We start from the raw sequence: 22,312 nt of genomic DNA on the forward strand, positions 1-22,312 counted from the left end.
ATTACTTATTTCCTCCTCTACAAACAAATAAATCCTCTGAAATTTACCTAATGCTTCACAGCATTAGGAAGAGATGCTTCACAGCATTATGGTTCGTAACCATACCATGGTGAACGAGTTAAAAAAATTTGGAGAACAGTTGTCTCTGAGAGACTGTAGAATTTTCTATTTATATTTTCAAATGAGAATTCATTCCCAAGGAATAAAAATGCAATGTTAATAATGACCAAAATGAGATTTTTTTTTTCCTTAGAAGCACCCATTCTTAGATCTACCACTGGAAAAAAACACTAAAAAGTTCTGTTTCACTGAACATTTCTGTTTCATGGAACTTCCTGGACAGTGGCAAAGTGTTTCTGTTCAAGTACCAACCACTGCATCTGTATCACAGCTTGGAAAGCTTCACTATACAACAAGGCTTTGTGTCACCACAGCAGATACAGGCATTTTACAGGTGACCTTTTATTTGGCAGTCAGGCTTTTAAATTTTATGCAGAGATTAATGACTTCTGCTTTAATCTGTATTCATCTGTCTCTCATTAATTCCAGCTGTTTTCAATTATACCTGTACTGGGTTTGTGTGACAAGGTTTTAGCAGTGGGGGGCTACAGGGTGTGAGAAGTTGCTGGAGGCTGAACCTTTGTCCCCATGGGGAGAGCAGTGTGCACTGGAGGAGGTTTGCTGGCAGGATTTGTGATCCCATGGGGAACCCATGCTGGAGCAGACTCTTCCTGAAGGACTGGTGCCCATAGGGGCCATTCACTTAAGATCTGGACTTGACAATCCTTGGGGGTCCCTTCCCCTCAATATTCTGTGATTCTGTAACTGCACCCATGGGAAGGACCCACACTGGAGCACTTTGAGGGGAACTGTCTCCCATGGAAGAGACCCTACACTGGTGCAGGGAAGCATGTGATGAGTCCTGCCCCTGAGGAGGAAGGAATGGCAGAGCCAGCATGTGATGAACTCAGTGCAGCCCACACTCCCCATCCCCTGTGCCTCTGGAGGGGAACTTCTCTTCCCTTTTTCTCTAAGCCTGGGAAGAAGGGGGGGAAGGTTTGGTTTTGTTTCTCCTAACCCCACCCTGATTTAATAAACTGAACTAAATTCCCTGAATCAAGTCTGTGATGGTAGCTGGTGAGAGAGCTCTCCCTGCCATTGAGCCAAGAGCCTTTCCTTACACTTTCTCTCCCCTGCCCAGCTGAGGAGGGGAGTCAGGGAGCAGCCTGGCATGCAGGCAGGATCAGTGCAGCCCAAAGCCCCGCTGGCAGTGAGGGCAAGGCCCAGAGGCAGCCCTGAGCTCACCGTATCCAGTGGGAGCGGGCGCTCCCGTCCGACTGCCAGAAGGAGGAGGTTTCCCCGTTTGTCATCTTGTCGATGTCGGCGGAATTGGAGGAGGTTTCGATGTGTGTGTAGCACTTTGTGACAGACTTCAGCTTGTCTGACTCCTGATTACCATTCAGATCACTGGGGTATTCTGCAAAGAAACCACTCAGAATATTTTTCTCTGGCCTGTTTTGTGTATTGTTATACCTTTTTAAGAACTATCTCACACAAATGAACTTGTTGGCACAGAACACAGCCTCTGAAGGACTGGGAGACAGGAACTAGGAGACAGCAAAGTTTCATTTCAGATGAAATTGCAATAATATCCATCTACCACTCTCAGTATGAAAACAACTCCATTCCCTGGAGTTCAATAGCCTTTATCTATCCCTTTCATTACTGGCCTCAACGCTGCTTTATTATTTTTGTGCCCAAATAGAAACAGATAAAAGGCAAAAGTAAATTACAATGGAGAAAACTTCAATTCATGTATTTTAGGGAAAGGACAAAGCACTCTCTTTTCCATGTAACTTGATCTATTTCAATAGAAGCACAGAAATCTGAAAATATCTAGTCAAGCTGTAAAGAAAAGAAGCCCTCCCTGTAGGGACCAGGCCAGTCCCATCAGAGGTGCAGTGTAAGATTAATCACCTCCAGTCCAAAATGATAAAGTATCTTTTAGTACTGAACAGTCAGCTTCATAAAATATCCACCTTCATATGGAAACTAAGTTTCTAGGAACTAGTAGAGATAGACATTTGACTGAATACAGAATATCACAAATGAGTAACCATTGATTCTGAAACAGGCCAGGAGAAAGATAAGAACATTCCAGAGTGTTACTCAGATTGCTGAGTAGTTCAGAAATTAATTTATGTGCTTCAAAAAACCAACAAAAATCCACAGAAGCATGCAGATCAACTTCATAAAACATGAGGCCTGTTAGAGGTGACATAGTCACCTTTTCATTTTCTCTGTAGTCTCTTTTTCACAGCCATGGTGACACCCTGGAAAAGAAGGGAAGCATTGCACACCTCTCTCCTTGAGGAGCAGTCGGTCCAAGGAGTCCTTGAGCACGGAGGAGCGCATGGTGCAGATGTTGTTGAAGTACTCCAGCACTGGGTAGGGGATGGCAGTGCTGGAGATGCGGTTCCTGTGCAGGAACCTCAGGATCATCGAGGCGTGAAGGCCCAGGCGCTCTTTGGACTCAGAAAATATATCAATAAACCCTAGAAAGAGACAGCATTTCCTCAGGCACCACAAGGTGAGAAGGATGTAAAACTATTAGAGGATGGAGCTCAAGTCTGCAACATCTACAGCATGGAAAAGTGCAGGGAAATATTTTTGCCAGTGACTTGAAATGCCTGAAGGAGTTCAAAACAATTACCAAAAATCTTATGTTTATTTTGCTGCCCCAAACCCTTACCTTCAAAATCTAAGTGAAGCAGTTGCTACTTGGTTAAAGTCACTCACCCTGAGCTACACTGAGTTTTTCCCTTTGGAATTGTGGATTATTCCTAATGCTTTCCACCAGCTTGGTCAGAAATGTCAGCTCCTGAGCACTGGTACCTGAATCCCAGTGCATGCACATGCATAGAACAGCACTCTCCAAGTCCTCTCCTCTGAATGCTCTGCAGCAAATTCTAGTGTTTCTTGTCTGATCCTTTAAGGCAAATCCCCTTAAGCCACTTATCATAAAATCCTTGGAAAGCAACCCACTAACTGACACTTATCCCAGAAATCAAATTCTGGAAACTGGCACTTTCTGAACTATAAACCATAAAATCTGAATTATGTTTTATCAGGATTTCAAATCTGAACAACAATATAATAACAATAATAAAATATGTGACTCATCCCCTGGAACAGACTCCACGGAGGATTTATTCCTCCAGTTACCAAGTACAAGGCTGCATTAGCTGGGCACTCACCAAAAATCTGCAAGGTACATTTTCTGTCTGTGAGATGAACCAAACAGGGGTAAGACACTCCCCAGTGACACAGAGAAGGAAACAGTGGTTATTTGTGAAAGGAAGTTCTGCATGCAATTCCGGGAAATGTTTAATTTAAAACAACTCCACTTGCTTGACACTAAAGAAGCAAGAACCTTCTGGAGAATGGTTTTGATAAGATTAGGACAAGCAATGCTATTATAGTAATTTATTGAAGCAGCACCTATTCTATGGGGCAGGGCTTGGGAAACTCTTTCTTCCAACACTCTGCTCTCATACCTGGCACCAGTGAACAAGCTTGCAGTTGCCTGATTACATGGCTCAGCTCCCCCTGAAGATTTGCTCCACTAGAATTCTTGAGAGCCTCCAGCATATTCTCCACATCAACAGTGCCATCTCCTTCAGCATCAAATTGTGCAAAGGCCTGAAGAGTAACAAAAAAAAAATTCAGCATATTTCCTTAAAGCAAGGTATTTCATAGAAACCATAGCAACAAATGTTCTAACACTAGTAAAACAAAATCAAAAGAATCCATTCCCCAAAGTATTGGATTCATGGTAACAGGAAGCAGGCTGGCTGGAAATCTGCAGTGTTTAGCAAGTTTGAAGGTATTTGCACTGCCTTCCTATGAAAGTCAGCTGGAGTCATGCTTAGGTGGAGACAGCCCATCATAAACCCCAGTGAATCAGCAGGATCCCTCCATGGGTACTGGGACTGGAAGGAAGGTAAGCTTTTGCTTAGCAAAAAGCTCCTCAGCTGAAGGGTGGTTTGGTTCCAAAAGCCACACCTTCGATTACTCATCACTGCTGCATCCCTCTCTCACTGCATCCACTCCAATTCCTCCAGGGTTTACATATTTTCTTTATTTAAGAAATTGTCCTAAGAACAGTAATATTTTTTATTTGATTTTTCCTTCCATAAACTGTCCTTCTACACCAAAAATCAGTTTCATATAGTTTGTCTAAGTGTTTTTGAAAACAGTGGAGAGAGTTAGAAAGGGGTTGGGATTATTTTTATTGAAGAGAACCACCAGCAGCTTTATTAACTTTAACCTTAACAAAATTTTTAATATAAAAAGTTGTCTTGAGCATGTACTCACACAGCACTTCACAACTTTGAACTAACAAATGTACAAGGTATTTTTATTCAGCTGAGCCTATAAATCAGAACTAAACCCATAAATGTAACTTACTTTAACTAGCTATTTCAGAGAACTCATGATTCAGTGACACACTACTATTAAAACCTGGCTATATTTTAACAATCAGATTTAATTTTGAAACAAACTTCTGTTTAACTGCTAAAAATGGAACTTGTTCCAAAAGAGAAATGCAGTATTTCAGGAGCATCCACCTTTTTCATATAAATTGGGAATGCACTTACAAAAGATATTTCTTTACAAGCAAGACTTGAATCTCCCTGCCCTGAGCTTTGTATTCCAAGCTCAGCCACACAAACCAAGCAAATCTGGTCTCTGGTTTCTCTGCTGCTCAGGAGGAAGCTCCTGCTTCCCTCTCTTGGTTTGCTACTTGTTTATCAGCCTTGATGTACCATTAACAATGCTATCCTAGAGAGGAGTAGCCTGAAATGATTAGCTCAAAATAACCTGCCAATTAACCACGGCATAATTACACCAGTAAAATGAGAGCAAAGTCCTCAGAAGACAACAGAACTGAAACACTGTTTTAGCTGACTAAAGCTCTCTGGCACTTCTGTGGCACAGAGCTGGATTTGAGCTTGGAAACTTTAGAGTGTCTTATTATACACAGAGCTGAACCCAAGCTAATAATGACTACCTTTAAAAAATTATTTTGAGCAGCAAAGCTGGTGTTGAGCATCCAGCAGGCAGCAGGGCCAGTCCAGCCCAGGCACTGGGCAGATCCCAAAACAAAAACCCAACACCTTTGCCTGAGGTCAAGAAGCCAGAGAGAATTAACTCTGATAGACATAACTCAGCTGCCAAAACAATTCAATGTACAGTTTCACACCACACCATTCTCACCATTTTTCCTCATATTTGAAGTGAAACTGCAGAATTACTAAACTACAAATTGAACAAGTTTTGTGATGTTACTGATGACAATAAAACACAAGGCAACAAGGCTGAATCTGCTGACACCTACTTTAAACAAATCTTTTATAGTCTCATGTAAGGAGGGGTTACTACATATATGCTTCTCCTCACATCATAATGCAGTATTTTGTTATCTTATTTTTAAACTCTTCTTCTGATCTCAGGAGATTGCACCAAACTTAGAACTCTAAAATTATTTTTTGACTCTGCAGTATAACTTAAACTCCGTATTTGACATAAAACATACACAATTTTCACTGCTGTCCTGTGTAACAGGGGAAAAAAAAGTGAGGACAAAAAAAGAGAGTGTCAACCTGTACTCAAAGAATTTTTGAGCTGTGTGCAGGACTGGGATATGATACAATTCAGCAGCAGCCTTAGACAACCCAGCTCATCCTACCCCTAAAGAAATGCAGTAACTCCACAAAGCCCAACCCTGAACATGAAGAAGCATGTGAGAAACACCTTTCATAGGAAATGATGGGCAAGAAGGTTGCTTGAAAATATGGCACATGACAAAATCAGCCCCTCATCTCACAGCTCAGGAGCTGGATGGCACAACAAGTTATCTGAAAGGTGACCTGGGAGAACTTTGTATTTCACCCTCTGTTCTCAGAACTGCAGCATTAATGTTGCCAGCCAAAGCTGGATACATGACATGACAACTGCTGAAGCAGTACCAAGAAGGATTCAGAAGTTCAGTTCCTACAGAAAACAGATTTTGCATTTAAACATTGTTCAAAAAAACATTTGATGTCTGTGCTGAAAGCCCTGCACTGAGAACAGAGTAACTGAAAGGGCAGATCAAACCCGGGCTGTGACAGACAGGACTCTAGAGACATTAAAAAGTGAAACCTATTGACCTGCCACCCCTAAACTGACTTCTCCTCAGTGTGAAAGGAAAGCTCAAACACCACAGCTGATGGGTTAGTGCCAGAAATGATGACATCAAGGGTTTCCACAGAACTCTCAACATCTCAGCTATGCAGGGCAGAGCAGATGTGACCACCCATCCGCAGCACGCTGAATCCTGTGACAAGCTTTTTCCCCACTCCCTGGAGCAGGAAATGAAACCAAAACAAATAGATTCCTCATGCAGAGGAGGAGGTGAAATACAGACAATCCTCAAAATATTTCTGCAGCCCACAGAGCCCAGCTGTTTGTGCCAACAGGAAGAACCCCAATGGACTCATTTCACCCTTGCTGCTGTTACAAATGAAGATGTGCTCGTTACTGGCTCTTCTTGTGAAGGAGCTGCAAGTGGAGGCAGCATTTCACCAAGCTACTTAAACCAGTCTGGTGAAAACACACCTATCTGGAGATGAAAATGAATCTCCTTCCAGTTTCCAGGAGCCTTGTTCACCTGTCAGCACTGATCTGAGGCGTGTGTGTGTGATTTAACAGTTTACACAGTTGTTCTGCTACTCGGGAGCAAAACAAAGACAGCAGGAAGTGACTGCTGAGCCTCAGGAACTGCTTGCACTGAGGAATTCAGACACAGCCACTTTCTCGAATGAGTGTGGAATTCCCAGCAGGGTATTCTGCTGCATTCTGGATTACTACAGAGCAAAGCTAAAGCTTAAGTGTTCTAGACATTAAATTCTCCATATCATTTCCCACAGAAGGGGAAAACTGGAAATCCCAGCAGAAAGGAAACTACTCTCTTCAAGCATTAAAAGCTGACCATAACACCTTCTGGCTGTGGAAAGGGATCTCTGTTACACTACTTCCTTACAAGTTTTCCAAAAGTCCTACCTTATAATAAAAGAAATGACTGACAATTTCACTGCTGGTTTTTAAAAGCTACAATAAAATCCAGCAGGGTAAACTTAGACTTGCTGATAACACTAGTAAGTACCAAGAGGAATTACTCAGGCAGGATTTCCTACCCGTGTTCCCACCACACCTGTGCTCTCAGCAGCACCAGCACCAGCAGAAATACTGCTGTAAACACCCATTTATTCTTCAGTGGCTGTTGAGCATGAACACTGCTAACTGACATAAGTTTATTTTAAGGGATATCTGGAAGCTGACAGGCTGTCCATCAACAGCAGCAGCCGCTTTCCCAACCTTGCAGAACCTCTGGCATGGCCCTCCCCACGTACCAGGACGCGTGTCCGGGCTTTCCAGGGTCGTGGGGATGGCCACGGACCCGGTGCCAGCGCCTACAGCGAGGGCTCGGGGACACCGACCTCCAGCAGCACTCGGAGGTTCCCGCGCCTCCCTTCCCCCGATGCCGACCACCCCCCTGCCCAGACAGGCGGATCCCCGGAGGGAACCCCCATCCCCGGCAGTGCCCAAGGCCAGGCTGGACGGCGCTCTGAGCAACCCGGTCTGTTGGAAGGCGTCCCTGCCTGAGGAGGGGCTGGAAGGAGCTGGTCTCCAAGGTTCCTCCCCGCCCGAGCTGTTCCACGATCCCTGCGGACGGCGCTTCCTGCCGGCTCTCACCTCCTCGCTCTCGCCGCGGGAGCCGGCCGCCAGCCGGGACACGCTCTCCAGCACCTCGCAGAACTGCTCCAGGCTCACGGCCTCGTCGCCGCGGCTCAGCCGCTCCTCCAGCCATCGCACCAGCGCGCTGTGGTGCCGCGACACGAGCGGCTCGGGCAGGGCCGCCTCCCGCAGCCGCGCCGTGGCCTCCCGCAGCCGGGCCTGCTCCAGCAGCACCTCGGCCGGCGGCAGCGCCGGCGCGGCCGCGCCGGCTTGGGGCGCGCCGGCCGCCCCCTCCATGCCCTCTTCGGCGCCCTCCTCCTCCTCCTCGCTGCTGTGGCTCGCCGCCGTCCCCATGAGCCGCTCGGGAGCCCCTCGCAGCCGCCACCGGTGCCGCCGCCGCCGCTCCCGCCGGTCCCCGCCCGGCCCGGCCCGCCTTAGTCAGCAACTTCCCGCCCGCCGCACCTGTCAGCGCGGGGCCGCCACACCGCCGCAAAGCGCCACCGCGCCACGCCGCCGTAAAGCGCCACACCGCCGCAAAGCGGCACGGCGCTGCCGCAAAGGCCGGCCCGGCGGCTCCCGTGAGAAGGACGGGGCCGCTGGGGGGACCCGGTGGCGGCAGCGAGGGTTCGGGGCAGCGCTCCCGGGGAGAGGGAGCGGGACCTGCGCCCGGTTCGTGTGGACAAGACTAAGGAGGATCTCATTAATCCGTAGAAGTATCTCCAAGGGGTGCCAGTAGGGCGGTGCCAGACTCTCTTTCAGTGGTGCCCAGTGACAGGATAAAGAGTAATGGCCGTGAACAAAACCATGACAAATTTAACCTCAACATGAGGAAAACTCCTTGATATGAGCGTGGCAGAGCACTGGGACAGACTTGTGCAGGGAGGGCGTGGAGTGTCCCTCTCTGGAGAAATACCAAACTCTCCCGGACCCTCCTGTGTCACCTGCTCAGGTGACCCTGCCCTGCCCGGGGTCAGACTGGGTGATCTCCACAGGCCACTAACAACACGAGATTCTGTGACTGTCCTTATGAACAACGGCATTACTCAGAGGGTGGTGAGGGCTGGCACAGGGCGCCCAGAGAAGCTGTGGCCGCCCCGTTCCTGGAGTGTTCGAGGCGGGGTTGGCCGGGGTTTGGAGCAGCCTGCGCTGGTGGGAGGCGGTGTAAAGATCATCTTCTCCCAGCCCAGAGACCCCCATGGCTCCGCCGCCACACTGCCGTAAAGCGCGCCCTCGGGCCGGCCGTCCAGCGCCGCCTGCGCGGCGGGGTTGGCCTCCACGCTGCCGTGCGGCGAGGAAACTGTCGCTCAAGCGGCGCGCTGTCGCGGCGCGATGTGGCGGGGCGCGGCCGCGGCGCTGCTGTGCCTGGCCGCCGCCTGCCTCCTGGGCCCCGGGTTCGAGCCCCGCGCCCGCCTGCTCAGCGCCGCCGAGCTGCGCCGCTACCGGGGGGCGCCGGGCGAGCCCGGGCTCTACCTCGCCCTGCTGGGACGGGTCTTCGATGTGGAGCGGGGCCGCAAGCACTACGGGCCCGGCGGCGCGTACAGCGGGTTCGCAGGTACCTGCGGTGGGGCGGGGGGGGGGGGGGTGGGTGAGGGCCTGAGGTGTGGGCCTGGCTGGGGAGGGATCCCCTGGGGGTGGGGAGGGATCATCTGGGGGTGTGTGACACCGCTGGCCGGGGAACGCAGCCCTGGCTGCGAGGAGGGAGAGCAGAGGGTTCCCCGAACAGGGGAACCCACTCCATGGCTGGGCTGTGTTCCACGGCTGGGGTCGCACCCCTGGCTGGGGAATCCACTCTGTGGCTGAGGAATTCACTCCTTGGCTGGGGGATCCACTCCTTGGCTGGGGGATCCACTCCTTGGCTGGGGGATCCACTCCTTGGCTGGGGGTTCATTCCTTGGCTGGGGGGTTCACTCCTTGGCTGGGGGATCCACTCCTTGGCTGGGGGGTTCACTCCTTGGCTGGGGGATCACTCCTTGGCTGGGGGGTTCACTCCTTGGCTGGGGGGTTCACTCCTTGGCTGGGGGTTTCACTCCTTGGCTGGGGGGTTCACTCCTTGGCTGGGGGGTTCACTCCTTGGCTGGGGGGTTCACTCCTTGGCTGGGGGGTTCACTCCTTGGCTGAGGAATTCACCTTGGCTGGGGGGTTCACTCCTTGGCTGGGGGTTCACTCCGTGGCTGAGGGATTCACTCCAGAGCTGAGAGGTTCTCCATGGCTGGGCTCTCCCCCTGCTGGGCTCTCCCCCTGCTGTGCTCTCCCCCTGCTGTGCTCTCCCCCTGCTGTGCTCTCACCCCGTGCCCCGCAGGCAGAGATGCCACCCGAGCGTTTGCCAGCGGCGATTTCAGCCCGGCGGGGCTGGTGGACTCCGTGTCGGGGCTGTCACCCGCGGAGCTGCTCTCCATCCACAGCTGGCTGAGCTTCTACAGCGACAACTACGAGCCCGTGGGTAGGTCTGGGGGTGGGCTCCCACTGGGGATGGGTGTGCAAGGTCCTGAGCCCTGCGAGCGTGCAGCTGCAGCCAAGCCAGGTCTCTGAGGTCTGCTTCCCTCCAAGAGGAAGTTGAATCGTTTCCCCACCTGGCTGCTGTCCTGCTTGGATTGTCTCTGCCGAGCACAGAGCATGGAGCCAGCCTGAAATCACCAGAACTCAGGAGAATGTAGGGGCAGCGGTGCAGGGAAACTGTTTTGGGAATGGCTTCTGGGTTGTGCAGCTGAAACTGGCTTTGGTTTTCAGCTCTGTAATGTGTGTGTGCCTAAGCTTGTCCTGCATGGGTTTATTAATATGGGTAAATTGCTGTGTGATCCAAGGGTTGAAGGGATGTAAGCTCAGTTTGGTTCTAAAATTGGGCCATGGTGACATCTCCTTTTAAATAGCAAATTAAAAATAAAGCCTCACCAGAACTATGCATTTTCCTTGCCTGGAAACAGGTCTGTGGTCTGGAAACACTCTGGTCTTAATTGATCTCCTCTCCCAGGGAAGCTGGTGGGCAGATTCTATGATGAAAATGGGGCACCAACAGAAGCCCTGAGGGAGGTGGAGGCTGCCATTGAGGAAGCTCTCAAATTGCAAGCAGAAAGTGATCAGAAGGAGCAGCAGTTCCCACCCTGCAACTCTGAATGGAGCTCTGCTAAAGGCACTCGGTTCTGGTGCTCCACAGAGAGGTAAGCCTGTCCCCTCTGGAGCAGGGGCTTTTTTTGGGTGCCCTGTGCTCTGTTCCTACCTCTCCTGGCAGGGGGGGCATGGGAAGGTGTCCTGGCCTCTGCAGCCACCACACCCCATGGGTAGGTGAGCTCTGGGACCTGGCAGTGATGGTGCCAGGGCTGGAATATGCCTGGCATGGGTTCTGTCCCTGCCTGAATTCCCAGGCTTGTTCAGGTGGGAAAAGCCCTGTGAGACCACCCAGTCCAACCATTCCCCCAGCACTGACCTGTGCCCCCAGGTGCCACATCCACACAGCTTTTACATCCCTGCAGGGATGGGGCCTCCACCACTGCCCTGGGCAGCTGTGCCAGTGCCTGACTACCCTTGCCATAAAGAAATTCTCCCCAGTATCCAACCCAAACCTCCCCTGGCACAACTTGAGGCTGTTTCCTCTTACCCTGTCCCTGTGAGCAGAGCCTGAACTTCACCTGGCTTCAACCTTCTGTCAGGGATTTGTAGAGAGTGAGAAGGTCCCCCCTGAGCCCCCTTTTCTCCAGGCTGAGCCTCTTCTGTCACACTAGAATCAAAGAATTTACCACACGTGCATGTGACCTCCTGTTCTCAGCAAAACAGGACAGAAATCCCAGTAGGACTGGGATTCAAACAGATTCTGTCACCTGTCAGGAATACAGGCATTAACCTGTGCTTTTCAGACAGTTTCACAGCCTGGCTCAGATGCTGATACCACAACATTTTCACTTAAACCACCTAAAAATGAGGTTAAGCTTTGAATAATCATTTCCTTCTGTCCTGTGAGTAGCTACCTCTCAGCTTAGGGACTATTTTATTTGAAGATGAAATCATTTCACAGACCACACTGCAAAATTCTTGGGCTTCATGTCAGCCCAGCAGCAGCTCTGTGTGCCTCAGGGATCTGCTCCCGTGTGTCACTGAGCTTGGGGACAGCCTTGGGACCAGGTGTGATGTGGCAGGGACTTGTGTTAGAGGCTTAAAAGCTGCAGTGGCTGGGTTGTTGGCCCACAGAGAGACACTTAGACATAAAGAGACATGATGAATTAGCTGGGGAAGTCCTTTTCTTCTGCCCCAGTTCTCAAAATCACTGTCTTTGGTGTTTAGTCAAGGCACAGAAGGCATAGGAGAGCCTGGCCTGTTGGAAGGTGGCCCTGCCCATGGCAGGGGCTGGACTGGATGATCTTTAAGGTCCCTCCAACCCAAGCCACTAGGATTCTGTGAAGATGTGTCACCTGTGAGCACTTAGGTACCTCCAGAAAAGGCATTTTGCTGTGCTCCAGCAGGCTGTGATTCCTCTTCCAGCAATGGAAACATGGAATGCAGGAGTTGGTCACTCTCAGAGTGGTAGAGCCTGCAGCAGCAGTGATGAAACCAGGGCCAGGCCACAGGTTTCTGAAGCACAGCCAATAAAAAGGTAAAGGCTGTGGGATGGTGGCTGTTTAAACAGACTGGTGTGGCACTCAGTGCCAGGGTTTACTCGAGGTGTTGGGGCATGGGCTGCACTCAGTCTTTGATCCTTAAGGTCTCTTCCAACCCAGTCATTCTGGGAGCTCTGTGGCAGCAAAGCCTACCTCAGTGCTAGTTCTGGTTTCCCCAGATTATCTCAGGTTTTTTCCTAAAGATTCTCTATGGACTGGAGGCATTTTCCTGGGTTTGAAGTGTAACTGATTTTCATTTTCCATTCCTAGCGGGGGCGTGCCCAGAGCCTGGGCCGGGGTCCCGCGGAGGCTGCACCGCCCCGGCTCGCAGGGCACGCCCTGCGTGTGTGTCAGGAGCTCCGGGCCGCCCTGGGGCCAGCCTGGCTCCTCCCAGCACAGCGACAGAGGCGACCTGGATGACCCTCGGCTGCAGCAGTACGAGGGCTGCCATCCCCTGGCCGAGCAGTGTGTCCTCCTCACGGGCTGATCCAGGGCAGGGAGAGCCCTGCAGGGAAACCTTGCACTGGGGGTGGGCAGCTCCAGCTCCATCCCTTCCACCTGTCCCTGCAAAGGGAGCAGGAACAATCTCATGGTATTTGTGATGCTTTTTAACATATGGAGGAAACACTTCAGCCTGCTCAGTGGCTAAAAAATCAAGTAACAGGCTGCTTTCTTTATTTCTATGGGAAGTATTTCTGCACCTGGGAACAAAGTGTAAGGTGCACAGCCTGAATTGTGGTTTAGAACCGCTCCTTGTGCAGTCAGGGACTGGATGTTTGTGTGCACAGTGGTGGGACAGTGAGCTGTGGTTTAAGGCAGCGAGGTCAGTGAGCACAGAGCTGCTGCAGCATCACTGCCCACAGGTCATGCAGTCCTCAGGTCCTGCTGCAGGCAGTGCTGATGCTCCTTCCCAGGCACCTGACTGACTCCCAGAAGTTTAAAGGTAGCAGGGAGAACCCTGAATTCCTTCTGCAATTAAGGTCCACAGTATCAGGAGCTTGCAGTTTAGTTACACACAAGCTTTATCAAATTCTTGGAGAAGGCAAAGGCCAGAGCTGCATTTCCTCACTGTGTTTGCATAAGATACTGTACCCAGATATTGAAGCTACCTGTGAGGATTGTTGTTTGATATTAACCTCACTGTCCTGGTCTGTGATTCACCACTTTCAAAGTGTTCTGATCAGGAAGAAGTAGTTTTAAATAGCTTTCTTTTTGTTGCCTGGGTGGCAACAGAACCATCCTACTGTAATCTGCCTCCTGTTTCCATTCTGGTAGAAGACTTCCTCCCATCTGGTCTGTGCCTGACAGACTATAACCGGAGTTGGATGTGCCCTTAGAAGACCCAGCACTTTTAAAATCCATAGTTTCTGTGTCACAGCTGGCAGAATTCAGCAATGTGAGTGACTCCCAGAAATGCAGGGCAAGTCATTACCCTCTCTGTGTGGGGCTAAAAGGGAGGAAGCACTTCAAGACTTCAAGCTGCAGGGAAGCACTTGCTGGTTTTAGTGGAATCTGCTGTTAAAATCAGTTCTGGTGGAGCTGAGCTTTGGGAGAGACATGCAGATCAGGGTCCAGTGGTGGCACAGGTTGTGGTCAGTTCTTCTCCTTAAGGCAGCTGCCACCCACGTGTAAGCAGCTGGAAAGTGTTTATAAACTGATTCTTGGCTTTCAGCACCTCTAAAGAGAAGCCCAGAATGTGATTAATTGGTACAGGAGGCACCAGTCACTCCCTTGCAGCAGGACACATTACACACTTTCACTGGTAGCAGCTCAGAGGATGCTCCAGCTGCCACGGATGGAGCCACACAAACTTTAACCTACACTGTTCCTGTTCTTGGAACAGTGGGGGGCACAGGGGTGTGGTTTTATTTTTGGGGTTTTTTACTTCTTTTCATCCTGAAGAGAAGCCCTTGCAGGCATTGCCCTGCTCTGCCAGCTCATGGCACTCAGGGGGGAGCAGGATGTGTGGCAGAACCAAACCTCAGCCCTGGCCTTGAGCCATCTCTGGGGGTGGAGTGAGAGCTCATCTCACACAGTGCTGAAGATCAAGCTGTGCAAAAGGTGCAGCAAAGAGCTGCAAAGCAGCACTTCACTGCCTCCACAGCTTTGGCCTTTGCCACATTTAAAAAGACACCCGACTTTAAAAAGAAGTTGCATTTAAAATAGTGAAACAATCCCCTCAAATGATTGGCATGTGCCATTAAAAGAGTTTATTAGAGCTATTTAAAAGTTGCAGCAAATTCCAGACTATTAAATGCTGTAAGTAGTAGTTTGTGAGGGCAAACCAGTCCCAGAGAAGGTGGGACCAGCTTGACCTTCTGAGCGAGTTTCACCCTGCTGGAACACTCAATCACTATGCAAATAGTGCTGAGGGGATGGTTTTTGATTGCAAGAGCTGCACAAAAATCAAATAAACTGCTGCAAAAAGGCAGGGCAGGGAGGTGTTGGTTTAAGTTGGTTGAAAACCAGTTCACAGCTTATTCCTCAGTTCAGGCTTTGGAAACACTGGGGAGGAAGAGTTTGCCTTGCACTAGGAATAAGTCATCTATTAAAGCAAACAGGGAGACACCCTCAGTGACCTGAAGTGCTCCAGGACTGTCATGTGCTTGTATCTCCAACTGAGCAGCTCAGCTGGATTCTCCCATGGTGGCAAAGGGAACAGTGATAGCTACAGAGGGCTCAAGTCACCACAGACAGTGCTCTAATAAAGCTCACCATTCATCTGTACTTCAGTAAGTTTTATTAATAAAAGACTAATAATGCATCACAATCTCACCCAGAAGTCTTGGCTGGGTTTGCTATTGCACTGAAGTTTTCCTTTTCCTGAAGTGAAGCTGCAGCAGCTCTCTGCTCTCCAGGGGGCTGAGCTGCCTCCAGCACACAGCTCAGGGCAACCAGTGTGGGGAACTTGACCTGATGAACTCCCAGAAGCAGCTCTGGCCCGTGGGGAACTCGGGTTTGTTTCACAAGACTGATTATAGGTAAGTCTAATATAAGGCATTCAGGATGACTACATGGTACAAACTAGAACACCAGACCTTGACAGCCAAAAGAACAGTTGTAGCAGTTCCACACCATGAAAATGAATACCTGGACTAATTTCAGAACAAAGAATAAAGTTGTTATACCCAATTGGATGTTCTTTCCCTGGTTTTCTTTGTGGTCAGTCAGGATAACCTTGTAGAGGGGCAGCTGTCTCTACAGGAGCAGACACTTTCTTAGCAAGGTTTCACCTCACACTGCATCATCTAGTTCTGCATTTTATTACAAGTAGAATCATTACACAACAAAGTAATGCATATTGGAAAAATACATTTTTACAACAACTCCAGACAAACATTGCAGATAAAATGCCATTGTTCTAAGACTTCCTTTTCTATTTCACAGAGGGTATTAGAAGGTTCAGTTATTTCTGTCACTCATACAAGCTTTGATTTTTCTAGAGATGAGTTTGCTGCAGTGACCACCTCTGCTGGTTACAGAAAAAAGAGGACTTGCCTATTAACATTTGATCTACAAAACCATCCAGCCTTGGCCTCCCATACTGTTACTTGTTAGTTTAGAAGCACTGCATCAGCACTTGGACAAGCTGTTATTTCCAGCATGGGAAGTCATTAAGGCATCTGTCAGCTTTTAGCCAGCAAGTTACTCTGCTCTGTTAGTGCCTTCAACAGCAACATTCTCACTCCACTCAGTGGTGTGAAACAGTGACTGCACCTTTTCCAGACAAAATTTCAGCCAGACCATGGTTTGTGCTTGTGTAAGAGTGCTGGGTGACTGCAGTCAAAAGGAATCCAGTCTCAGAACAAAAAGCTACAGCATGAACCAGCTGACCTCCCATGCAACCCTGCTGAAGTGCCTAAAGCCTCGTGTGACAGCAGCACTTCCAGGGACACCAACTGATTTTCCATCTAACCTTTTGTTCAATGCTTGTCAGACATGAGTCTTGAGTTAATATACACCACTAAAAGCAGGGCTAAGAGGGGTGGGGGGTTTGGTAACAACTGTATTATGCTACAAAAAGGGAAGAGCAGTTGTTTATAGAGTTAGAAATGTGTTGACCACCACTACATTACCAAGTGCCTCATTCACATTTGTACCCTGTAGTGGAGCATTGCCAGCAAAACTCCCAAAAAATCTCAGTGGTCTGAGAGCTCAGACCAACACTAGGCAGAGTGTGTGAGGGATTGAGCCCTACCAGTTGTCTGGTGGGGTCAACTCCTCAGCTGAACTAGAAAAGAACTAACATGGGTTTTGGTTCAAGTTGTGAGCTTTCCCTCTTTAGCTCTGGCAGAAAGCTATTTAGAGTTGGCTGGAAGGAAACTATCTCAAAGGCACTTTAAAAGGATCAAATTTGCTGAATTTAGTTGCTTTAAATTAAACTAACACCTCAGGCTGTATATTTAACAATAACTTACTTTCCTTTCAGACTTCAGTAAGTAAGCTGGGACAGTACTGGCTGTAAACAGCAAACCAGGAGCACTACAGATGGTTTCCCAGATCCTTCCCACAGTTTTACAGTTATAATCAAGATCCTATTTTTAAGAAAGCAACTACCCAGCCTTAACTTGCCATTCAGTTAATCTGAATTTTCACCAGATCCACATTTTCCATCACTGCTTTCCTGTTCCCTTGCCCTTACATCAGAGAAGCCACTGAAACAGTGATGTTTAAATGCTTTGGCAATTACATGCTGTGCAGTTTTCCCATCAGGCTGAAGCCCATAGGCTGTGGCCTTGGAAAACCCCTCCTCTGCACTGTCTTTCAGCATTCTGAGCACACTCTTACCCTTCCACTTCAGCTCCAAACCAAGAAGGAAAACAACATGTTACCATGGGATTACTTTCTCTCCATCATTCTTTCACTGCTAGAGATCTGCAACCAGTGACACCCTGAAATACCAGAAGTCCAATGTCTTCCATCACCTCTTTCACTCAAAAACCCCCAAACTGTAGGTTGTAGTTAACACCAACAATTACTGTAGCTAACATTAACAGACAGCACTATTTTCCCTCATTCACCTACAGGATTATGCCAGAGGTGCACCATTTGCATTAGGAACTGTGTTAGAGACCAGCTGTGTTACCCAGAGCATTCTGGTGGAACATGTCAGCAGCAGACATCAAACACTGAGGCAAGTTTGTATTTCATCCATTGTTCTTCCCTAGTGGTACAGGGCTGATTCCAGTTACAATATAGGCATTTTGGAAGATCAAAGTGCAGAGCAAGTGAGACTTGATGTGAAATTAATCACACAAATGTCAGCAATAGCACCCTCTCCTATCCTCCCCTTGTACAAGCTTGAGAAAAATGGAGAAAGTTTCCTGTAACTGGAGCAGCCTGGTTCATCATCTCATCTCACTGCTCCAAACAGGGCAACACATCATCACCTGTCCATACTGTTCACTGGAGATAACAGTCATTATAAAATGCACACCAATTCATGGAGTAAAGATGAGGAATGCTGAATTGAGTCTATACTAGCTTTATCTTTTGAAATAAAAACAGCCTTAACATGGCATGCAGTGCTGCTTAAGTACCCTTTTTTTCTAACCGAAGCCTTTGCCCCCCAAATCACAAGCTGGTCTACCAGTCAAGTACTTTCCTGTTTACCTAGACAATGTGGTGGTAGGTTTCCACAGATTCAGCATGTTGAAGAGAGTACAACCAGCCTAGATTAAAATCCTGCAGCTTACTCCTCACAGGAAGCCTCCATGTACACTCCCCCCCTCCCCAGCAATCCTGCTGACAATGGACCCAGCTTTAGTGTCTAGAGGTGCAGCACATTCTACACTTGGTAGGGTTACTGACTGACTCTCCCACAGCAACTACCACGCTCCTTAAGCCCCAGGAAAGTTTTTCTCTCCCTCCTGGGACTCGTAACGCACTTCAGCATTTATTGCTGTACTGTGAGTTACAGTCCACCACTTTTAGTGTTTCTCCTTTAGCACATGCTCAGGCCTTTCAGCAAACTCATGGTCATTTATACAAGTGCCACGGACTGGAAGGACCAGCAACATAAATATGAAAGTGCAATGAAGACTGACAGTTCCAGCAGGGATGAGCAAGAGCATTTTCCTAAAACAATCTTGCACTTCTCTTGAACATGCTAAAGCTAACGAGTCATTTGCTGAGGAGGTATCAAGATGTGGATCTGCAATTCTGACTGCTTTGCATTAGATGTTGTAAAGCTTTCTGTTGTAAGGCCACAATTCTTGAGCTATACTTAGAACTACACCCAGGTCTGAAGAGTTTCTTGAACAGTGGTTGCAACAGCTCAGTTTAGCTTCACAAAAAGTCTTCTCTAGAGAAGGGGAACGTTTATCTTTAAGACAAAGCAAAGAAAGACACCTGGTTACCCTGAAACTTAATACCACCTCTACTAAGCAGCCTGAAAGCCACAGGACTTAATAGAGTAGCTCAGTGCAAAGCACCATGTTGAGGACAGACCTGTTTACTGCTGATTCAATCAGTACAAATTTCAGCTTCCATACCCCACTGCAACTAGAAGAGGGTCTCAACTCTTTTGTCACTTGGTTTGAACAATCCACTCTGATTCCTAGTGAAGTCTATCGCAGCCCAATACATTTACAGTCATACAAAATCATTTATACCAGAGTATATCATAACAGGGTCCTTAATTAGTTCAGTCTATTGCAGAAGACATGTGCAAGCCTCCTCTTCCCTATCCAGAGGGCTTGTAAGCAGAGCTGCTGTCAGGAGCACTGACTGGGAATCCCTTTACTTCCACAGCGTACTAGGAGACTCCTCCCAGAGTCAGGACATCAAAGCAGATGTTGCAAACTCGAACTGGCTTGTTCAGATCAAATTTTATGATAGGAATCTCCTTTGTTGAGCACTTATGGCAGAGCAGGCGTCCACAGTGTCGGCTGTTGAAAGAAGAGGGGTGGGAGAAAAGTGAATTCCCTCCTAATGAACACCAGGATATTATTGTTTGACATTCTTTATCAATGACAGCATCATTAAATCCACATTAGCAGTTGAAAAGCTATCGTTATCTTGTATCTTGTGATATTTGTCTTGTATCTTTCTGATATTTTGGAATAACTGACAAATGCCAACAGCACGTGCTGGTTCTGTCCTAATGAATCACATGGTACTGCTTCAGCTGAGGCACATGTAGTTTCTCCAGCACACTGAGCTAACAAACATCTTAGCTTAACACCCTTCCAACCAGCATGTTTTGTACAAGTTCAGACTATTTTAAAAGGCAACTCCTATCTATACAAGAGCAGCTCATGTTCATCTTCAGCCATTTCCACACTGCAAGCAGGATCCCAAACCTAAGCTGTCAACACCTGCCCAAATCTGCCACCTCTTTTGGAGGAGGTTATCCTACCACTGTGGTGGTGCTGTGCTCCCTCCTGTCTTTCCTGTGCAAGCCACAGCCCCAGTGGCTGTTCTCTCTGAACCTCATGCTTCCACAGGAGGCTCTCCCTGACCCCAACCTCTGTGCAGGAAATAATCAAGTCCTGATAAACCACTGACACGTTTACCATTGAATTTCTATTAATTCACTCTCTTAATAAAACATATTGCTGCTCCTCTGTGGAGTGAAGTGCCTCACTCTTACTCCTGACAACTGGGTATTTAAATCCTGTTTCACTACTGGAACTTAGACATGATTTCTCATTTACAACTAACCAGAATATTAAACGCACAAGCTGCTTAAAATAGGATTTCAGTCAGACTACACAAAAACAGGATGGAATGTTTCAGCTGGATTAGTGGTTATACACCTACATTAACATGGAGGTTTCCTAAGCTACTAGAAGGAACAAGCCTAGCTACATTTGGGGAGGAATCCATTTCCTTGTAAGCACAGCAAGGGGGCTCATATTACCAGTGATGCTTTCTTGTCGTGACTCCAAATTTGGCAGCACATTCATAGCAGTTGGAGCCATCACACCAGGGAGGTTCTTTTGTCAGCATATCTGTTAAGAAGTAAAAATGTGAAGGCAAAATGGGCTCAGACACCTTCTGAGTACACTAAACCTGAAGGCTTTTTCCAGTTCTAGGCTGCATTCAGTGTAATGGATTTAACTACTCTTGCAGAAGCTGGAATCTCATTTGTAGATAATCTATAGTTGTTTCCCATCACATTGTCCACAGCAACTGTACAGCACCAGTTAAAAAGCAGTGTCTGTGTTTTAAGCTACATTGGACTACACAACCAGCCAAGAGTTTCCATGTCTATCCTTCCAGAAAAAGTAGCATCTAGCAGTCTGCATTGTACAACTCTTCAGCTAATCACCAGAAAAACTAGTATTTCTACTCTGCACTGTTAGTAGTATAAAATTCACAAGTTCTGCCTCTCTGGAATTACTGTCATCTAAGTCAAAAGTCCAGAGTTTTTTCCTCTGAAGTATCCTGGAAGCATAAGCCAGAAATACTTTTCCACCACAGCAAGTGGTACTTACCCAGCAATCTGAAGAGAAGCTGTTTTGTAGCAACTTGATAGTTGAAGATATTGACTCCTTGGTTGTTGTTAACTCCCAGGCGAGCCCCAGCTCTCACTATTGCACGACACAAGTTAGCATTTCCCTTCATGTAAGCCAAGAGAAGCACTGAAAAATAAAAGCCAGACAGTTCCTGTAAGCCAAGAGGAGCACTGAAAAATAAAAGCCAGCAAACAGAGTGGTAGATTGTGTTACATTCAGTCCAGATAGGATCTTTAGTTTTTAAGCTTCCATGTATTGTGTGCTTCCTACTGTATTTAACATACTACTGCCAATTATTCCAGCTTTAAAAGTGACATAGACGAATACAACATGATTACTTTCAAGTTTAAGAGTTGTTGAGTCTCACCTACCTGTGTTCCCTTCAGCATCAGGTTTGTCTAGAGGATATTCTGGCATACACTCCAAGAAGAGGTCACAGATGGCTGCTGCATTATCTTTCCCATACTGTCCCAAAATATGCATTGGTGACTGGCCTCTGGGGAAAAGAGTTTGTTATCCTGATCAAAGTCTGCTTGCTACTGCAGTTACTCATCCAACTCTCCTTGCTTTCAAGTTTGGTTCAGACTTGAACAATGCTACATGTCAGTAACTCAGTACATCACACACAACTGCTAACTTAACTTTCCTTCCTTGGTGTATACATATAATTTGCACAGAATTTAGATACAGCATCATCTGTATACATCCAAATGTGTGTATAAATAATATAATATAAGCCAAATATATATTTTTAAGCAGCATGTCAGCACGTATCTTAAAATACAAAGTAGTTCTTTTAGTCTGTTACCTGGTATTATTAGAACAGAAATAATTACCTGATATTAAAGGCTTTAATTACCTGCTATTATTAGAATATAAATAATTACCTGATATTAAAGGCTTCTGCATCTACATTGCACTCTGTGAGGAGGACTCGGATGTTGTTCAGCCGGCCGTGCATCACTGCCAGATGCAGAGCTGAACAGCAAAAAAAACAAAGAACAAGAGAAAAAGAAGGTTCAAGACTCTGAGTACCAGCAATAATTACAGCCTAATACCTAAATGAAACACCCTCCTTCCACTTTCCCAACCCCCCCTTCTCAAACAACTCCTTCCATCTGCTCTGATTTCCTGGATTTTCATTCTTTCACCTTTGGAGTGCAAGGCCATTCACAGTGAGCTCTCCACCACTAGGAGAGATCATTAACAGATCTACTCAAGTGTTTTGCATTTACTTGTGTAACTTGAAGTTTACCATTATTTCCATTTTCATCTACAGCTGCAAAGTCTACTCCATTCTCCAGAAGGACTGAACAAATGGTGGGCAGGTCTTGCTGGGCTGCTAAGTGAAGAGCAGTCTGACGGTGCTTGGTCAGTTCATTCACCTGGGCGCCTGCAAGCAGCTGTCAGGAGGCAAGAAGGAATATGTTCAAAGATGGTTTCAGGGCTATTTTAGACAACAGTTTATTTCTGTGAATGAGG

At 47.6% G+C, this 22,312-nt stretch overlaps 3 protein-coding genes across 6 annotated transcripts in view; 1 reads left to right on the plus strand and 2 right to left on the minus strand.

Moving 5' to 3' along the window:
- ZZEF1 (zinc finger ZZ-type and EF-hand domain containing 1) overlaps positions 1-8,226 on the minus strand; it is a 59,025-nt gene extending 50,799 nt beyond the window's left edge. For 2 of the 4 annotated variants that reach the window (XM_050981758.1, XM_050981756.1), the window contains exons 1-4: positions 7,801-8,226; positions 3,558-3,702; positions 2,361-2,555; positions 1,306-1,477 (exon numbers count right to left, since the gene is read on the minus strand). In XM_050981758.1, coding sequence (XP_050837715.1) covers positions 1,306-1,477; positions 2,361-2,555; positions 3,558-3,702; positions 7,801-8,136 — 848 coding nt within the window. In that variant the 5' untranslated portion in view covers positions 8,137-8,226. The remainder of the gene's footprint in view (positions 1-1,305; positions 1,478-2,360; positions 2,556-3,557; positions 3,703-7,800) is intronic. The other 2 variants (XM_050981759.1, XM_050981757.1) reach the window with 1 other exon arrangement.
- An 885-nt stretch (positions 8,227-9,111) lies between these two features.
- On the plus strand, positions 9,112-13,025 carry LOC103820245 (neuferricin). Its single transcript, XM_050981742.1, has 4 exons — positions 9,112-9,334; positions 10,082-10,222; positions 10,751-10,937; positions 12,639-13,025. The coding sequence occupies exons 1-4, from the start codon at positions 9,112-9,114 to the stop codon at positions 12,853-12,855; spliced, it is 768 nt and encodes a 255-aa protein (XP_050837699.1). The 3' UTR covers positions 12,856-13,025.
- Positions 13,026-15,615: 2,590 nt separating this feature from the next.
- Positions 15,616-22,312, minus strand: part of ANKFY1 (ankyrin repeat and FYVE domain containing 1) — a 31,652-nt gene continuing 24,955 nt past the window's right edge. The window contains exons 20-25 of the mRNA XM_009094666.4: positions 22,086-22,233; positions 21,718-21,808; positions 21,202-21,326; positions 20,810-20,956; positions 20,233-20,323; positions 15,616-19,258 (exon numbers count right to left, since the gene is read on the minus strand). Of these exons, the coding sequence (XP_009092914.1) occupies positions 19,126-19,258; positions 20,233-20,323; positions 20,810-20,956; positions 21,202-21,326; positions 21,718-21,808; positions 22,086-22,233 (735 nt within the window). The 3' untranslated portion in view covers positions 15,616-19,125. The remainder of the gene's footprint in view (positions 19,259-20,232; positions 20,324-20,809; positions 20,957-21,201; positions 21,327-21,717; positions 21,809-22,085; positions 22,234-22,312) is intronic.

Source organism: Serinus canaria, chromosome 19, assembly GCF_022539315.1.
Source record: "Serinus canaria isolate serCan28SL12 chromosome 19, serCan2020, whole genome shotgun sequence".
In the NCBI taxonomy this organism is placed as follows: domain Eukaryota; kingdom Metazoa; phylum Chordata; class Aves; order Passeriformes; family Fringillidae; genus Serinus; species Serinus canaria.

Excerpts from the sequence above, each read along its gene's own strand:
- LOC103820245 (XM_050981742.1), top strand. The coding sequence starts at position 9,112 with ATGTGGCGGGGCGCGGCCGCGGCGCTGCTGTGCCTGGCCGCCGCCTGC. Across the intron at positions 9,335-10,081 it reads CGCGTACAGCGGGTTCGCAG|GCAGAGATGCCACCCGAGCG; the intron begins GTACCTGCGGTG and ends CGTGCCCCGCAG. Across the intron at positions 10,938-12,638 it reads TTCTGGTGCTCCACAGAGAG|CGGGGGCGTGCCCAGAGCCT; the intron begins GTAAGCCTGTCC and ends TTCCATTCCTAG.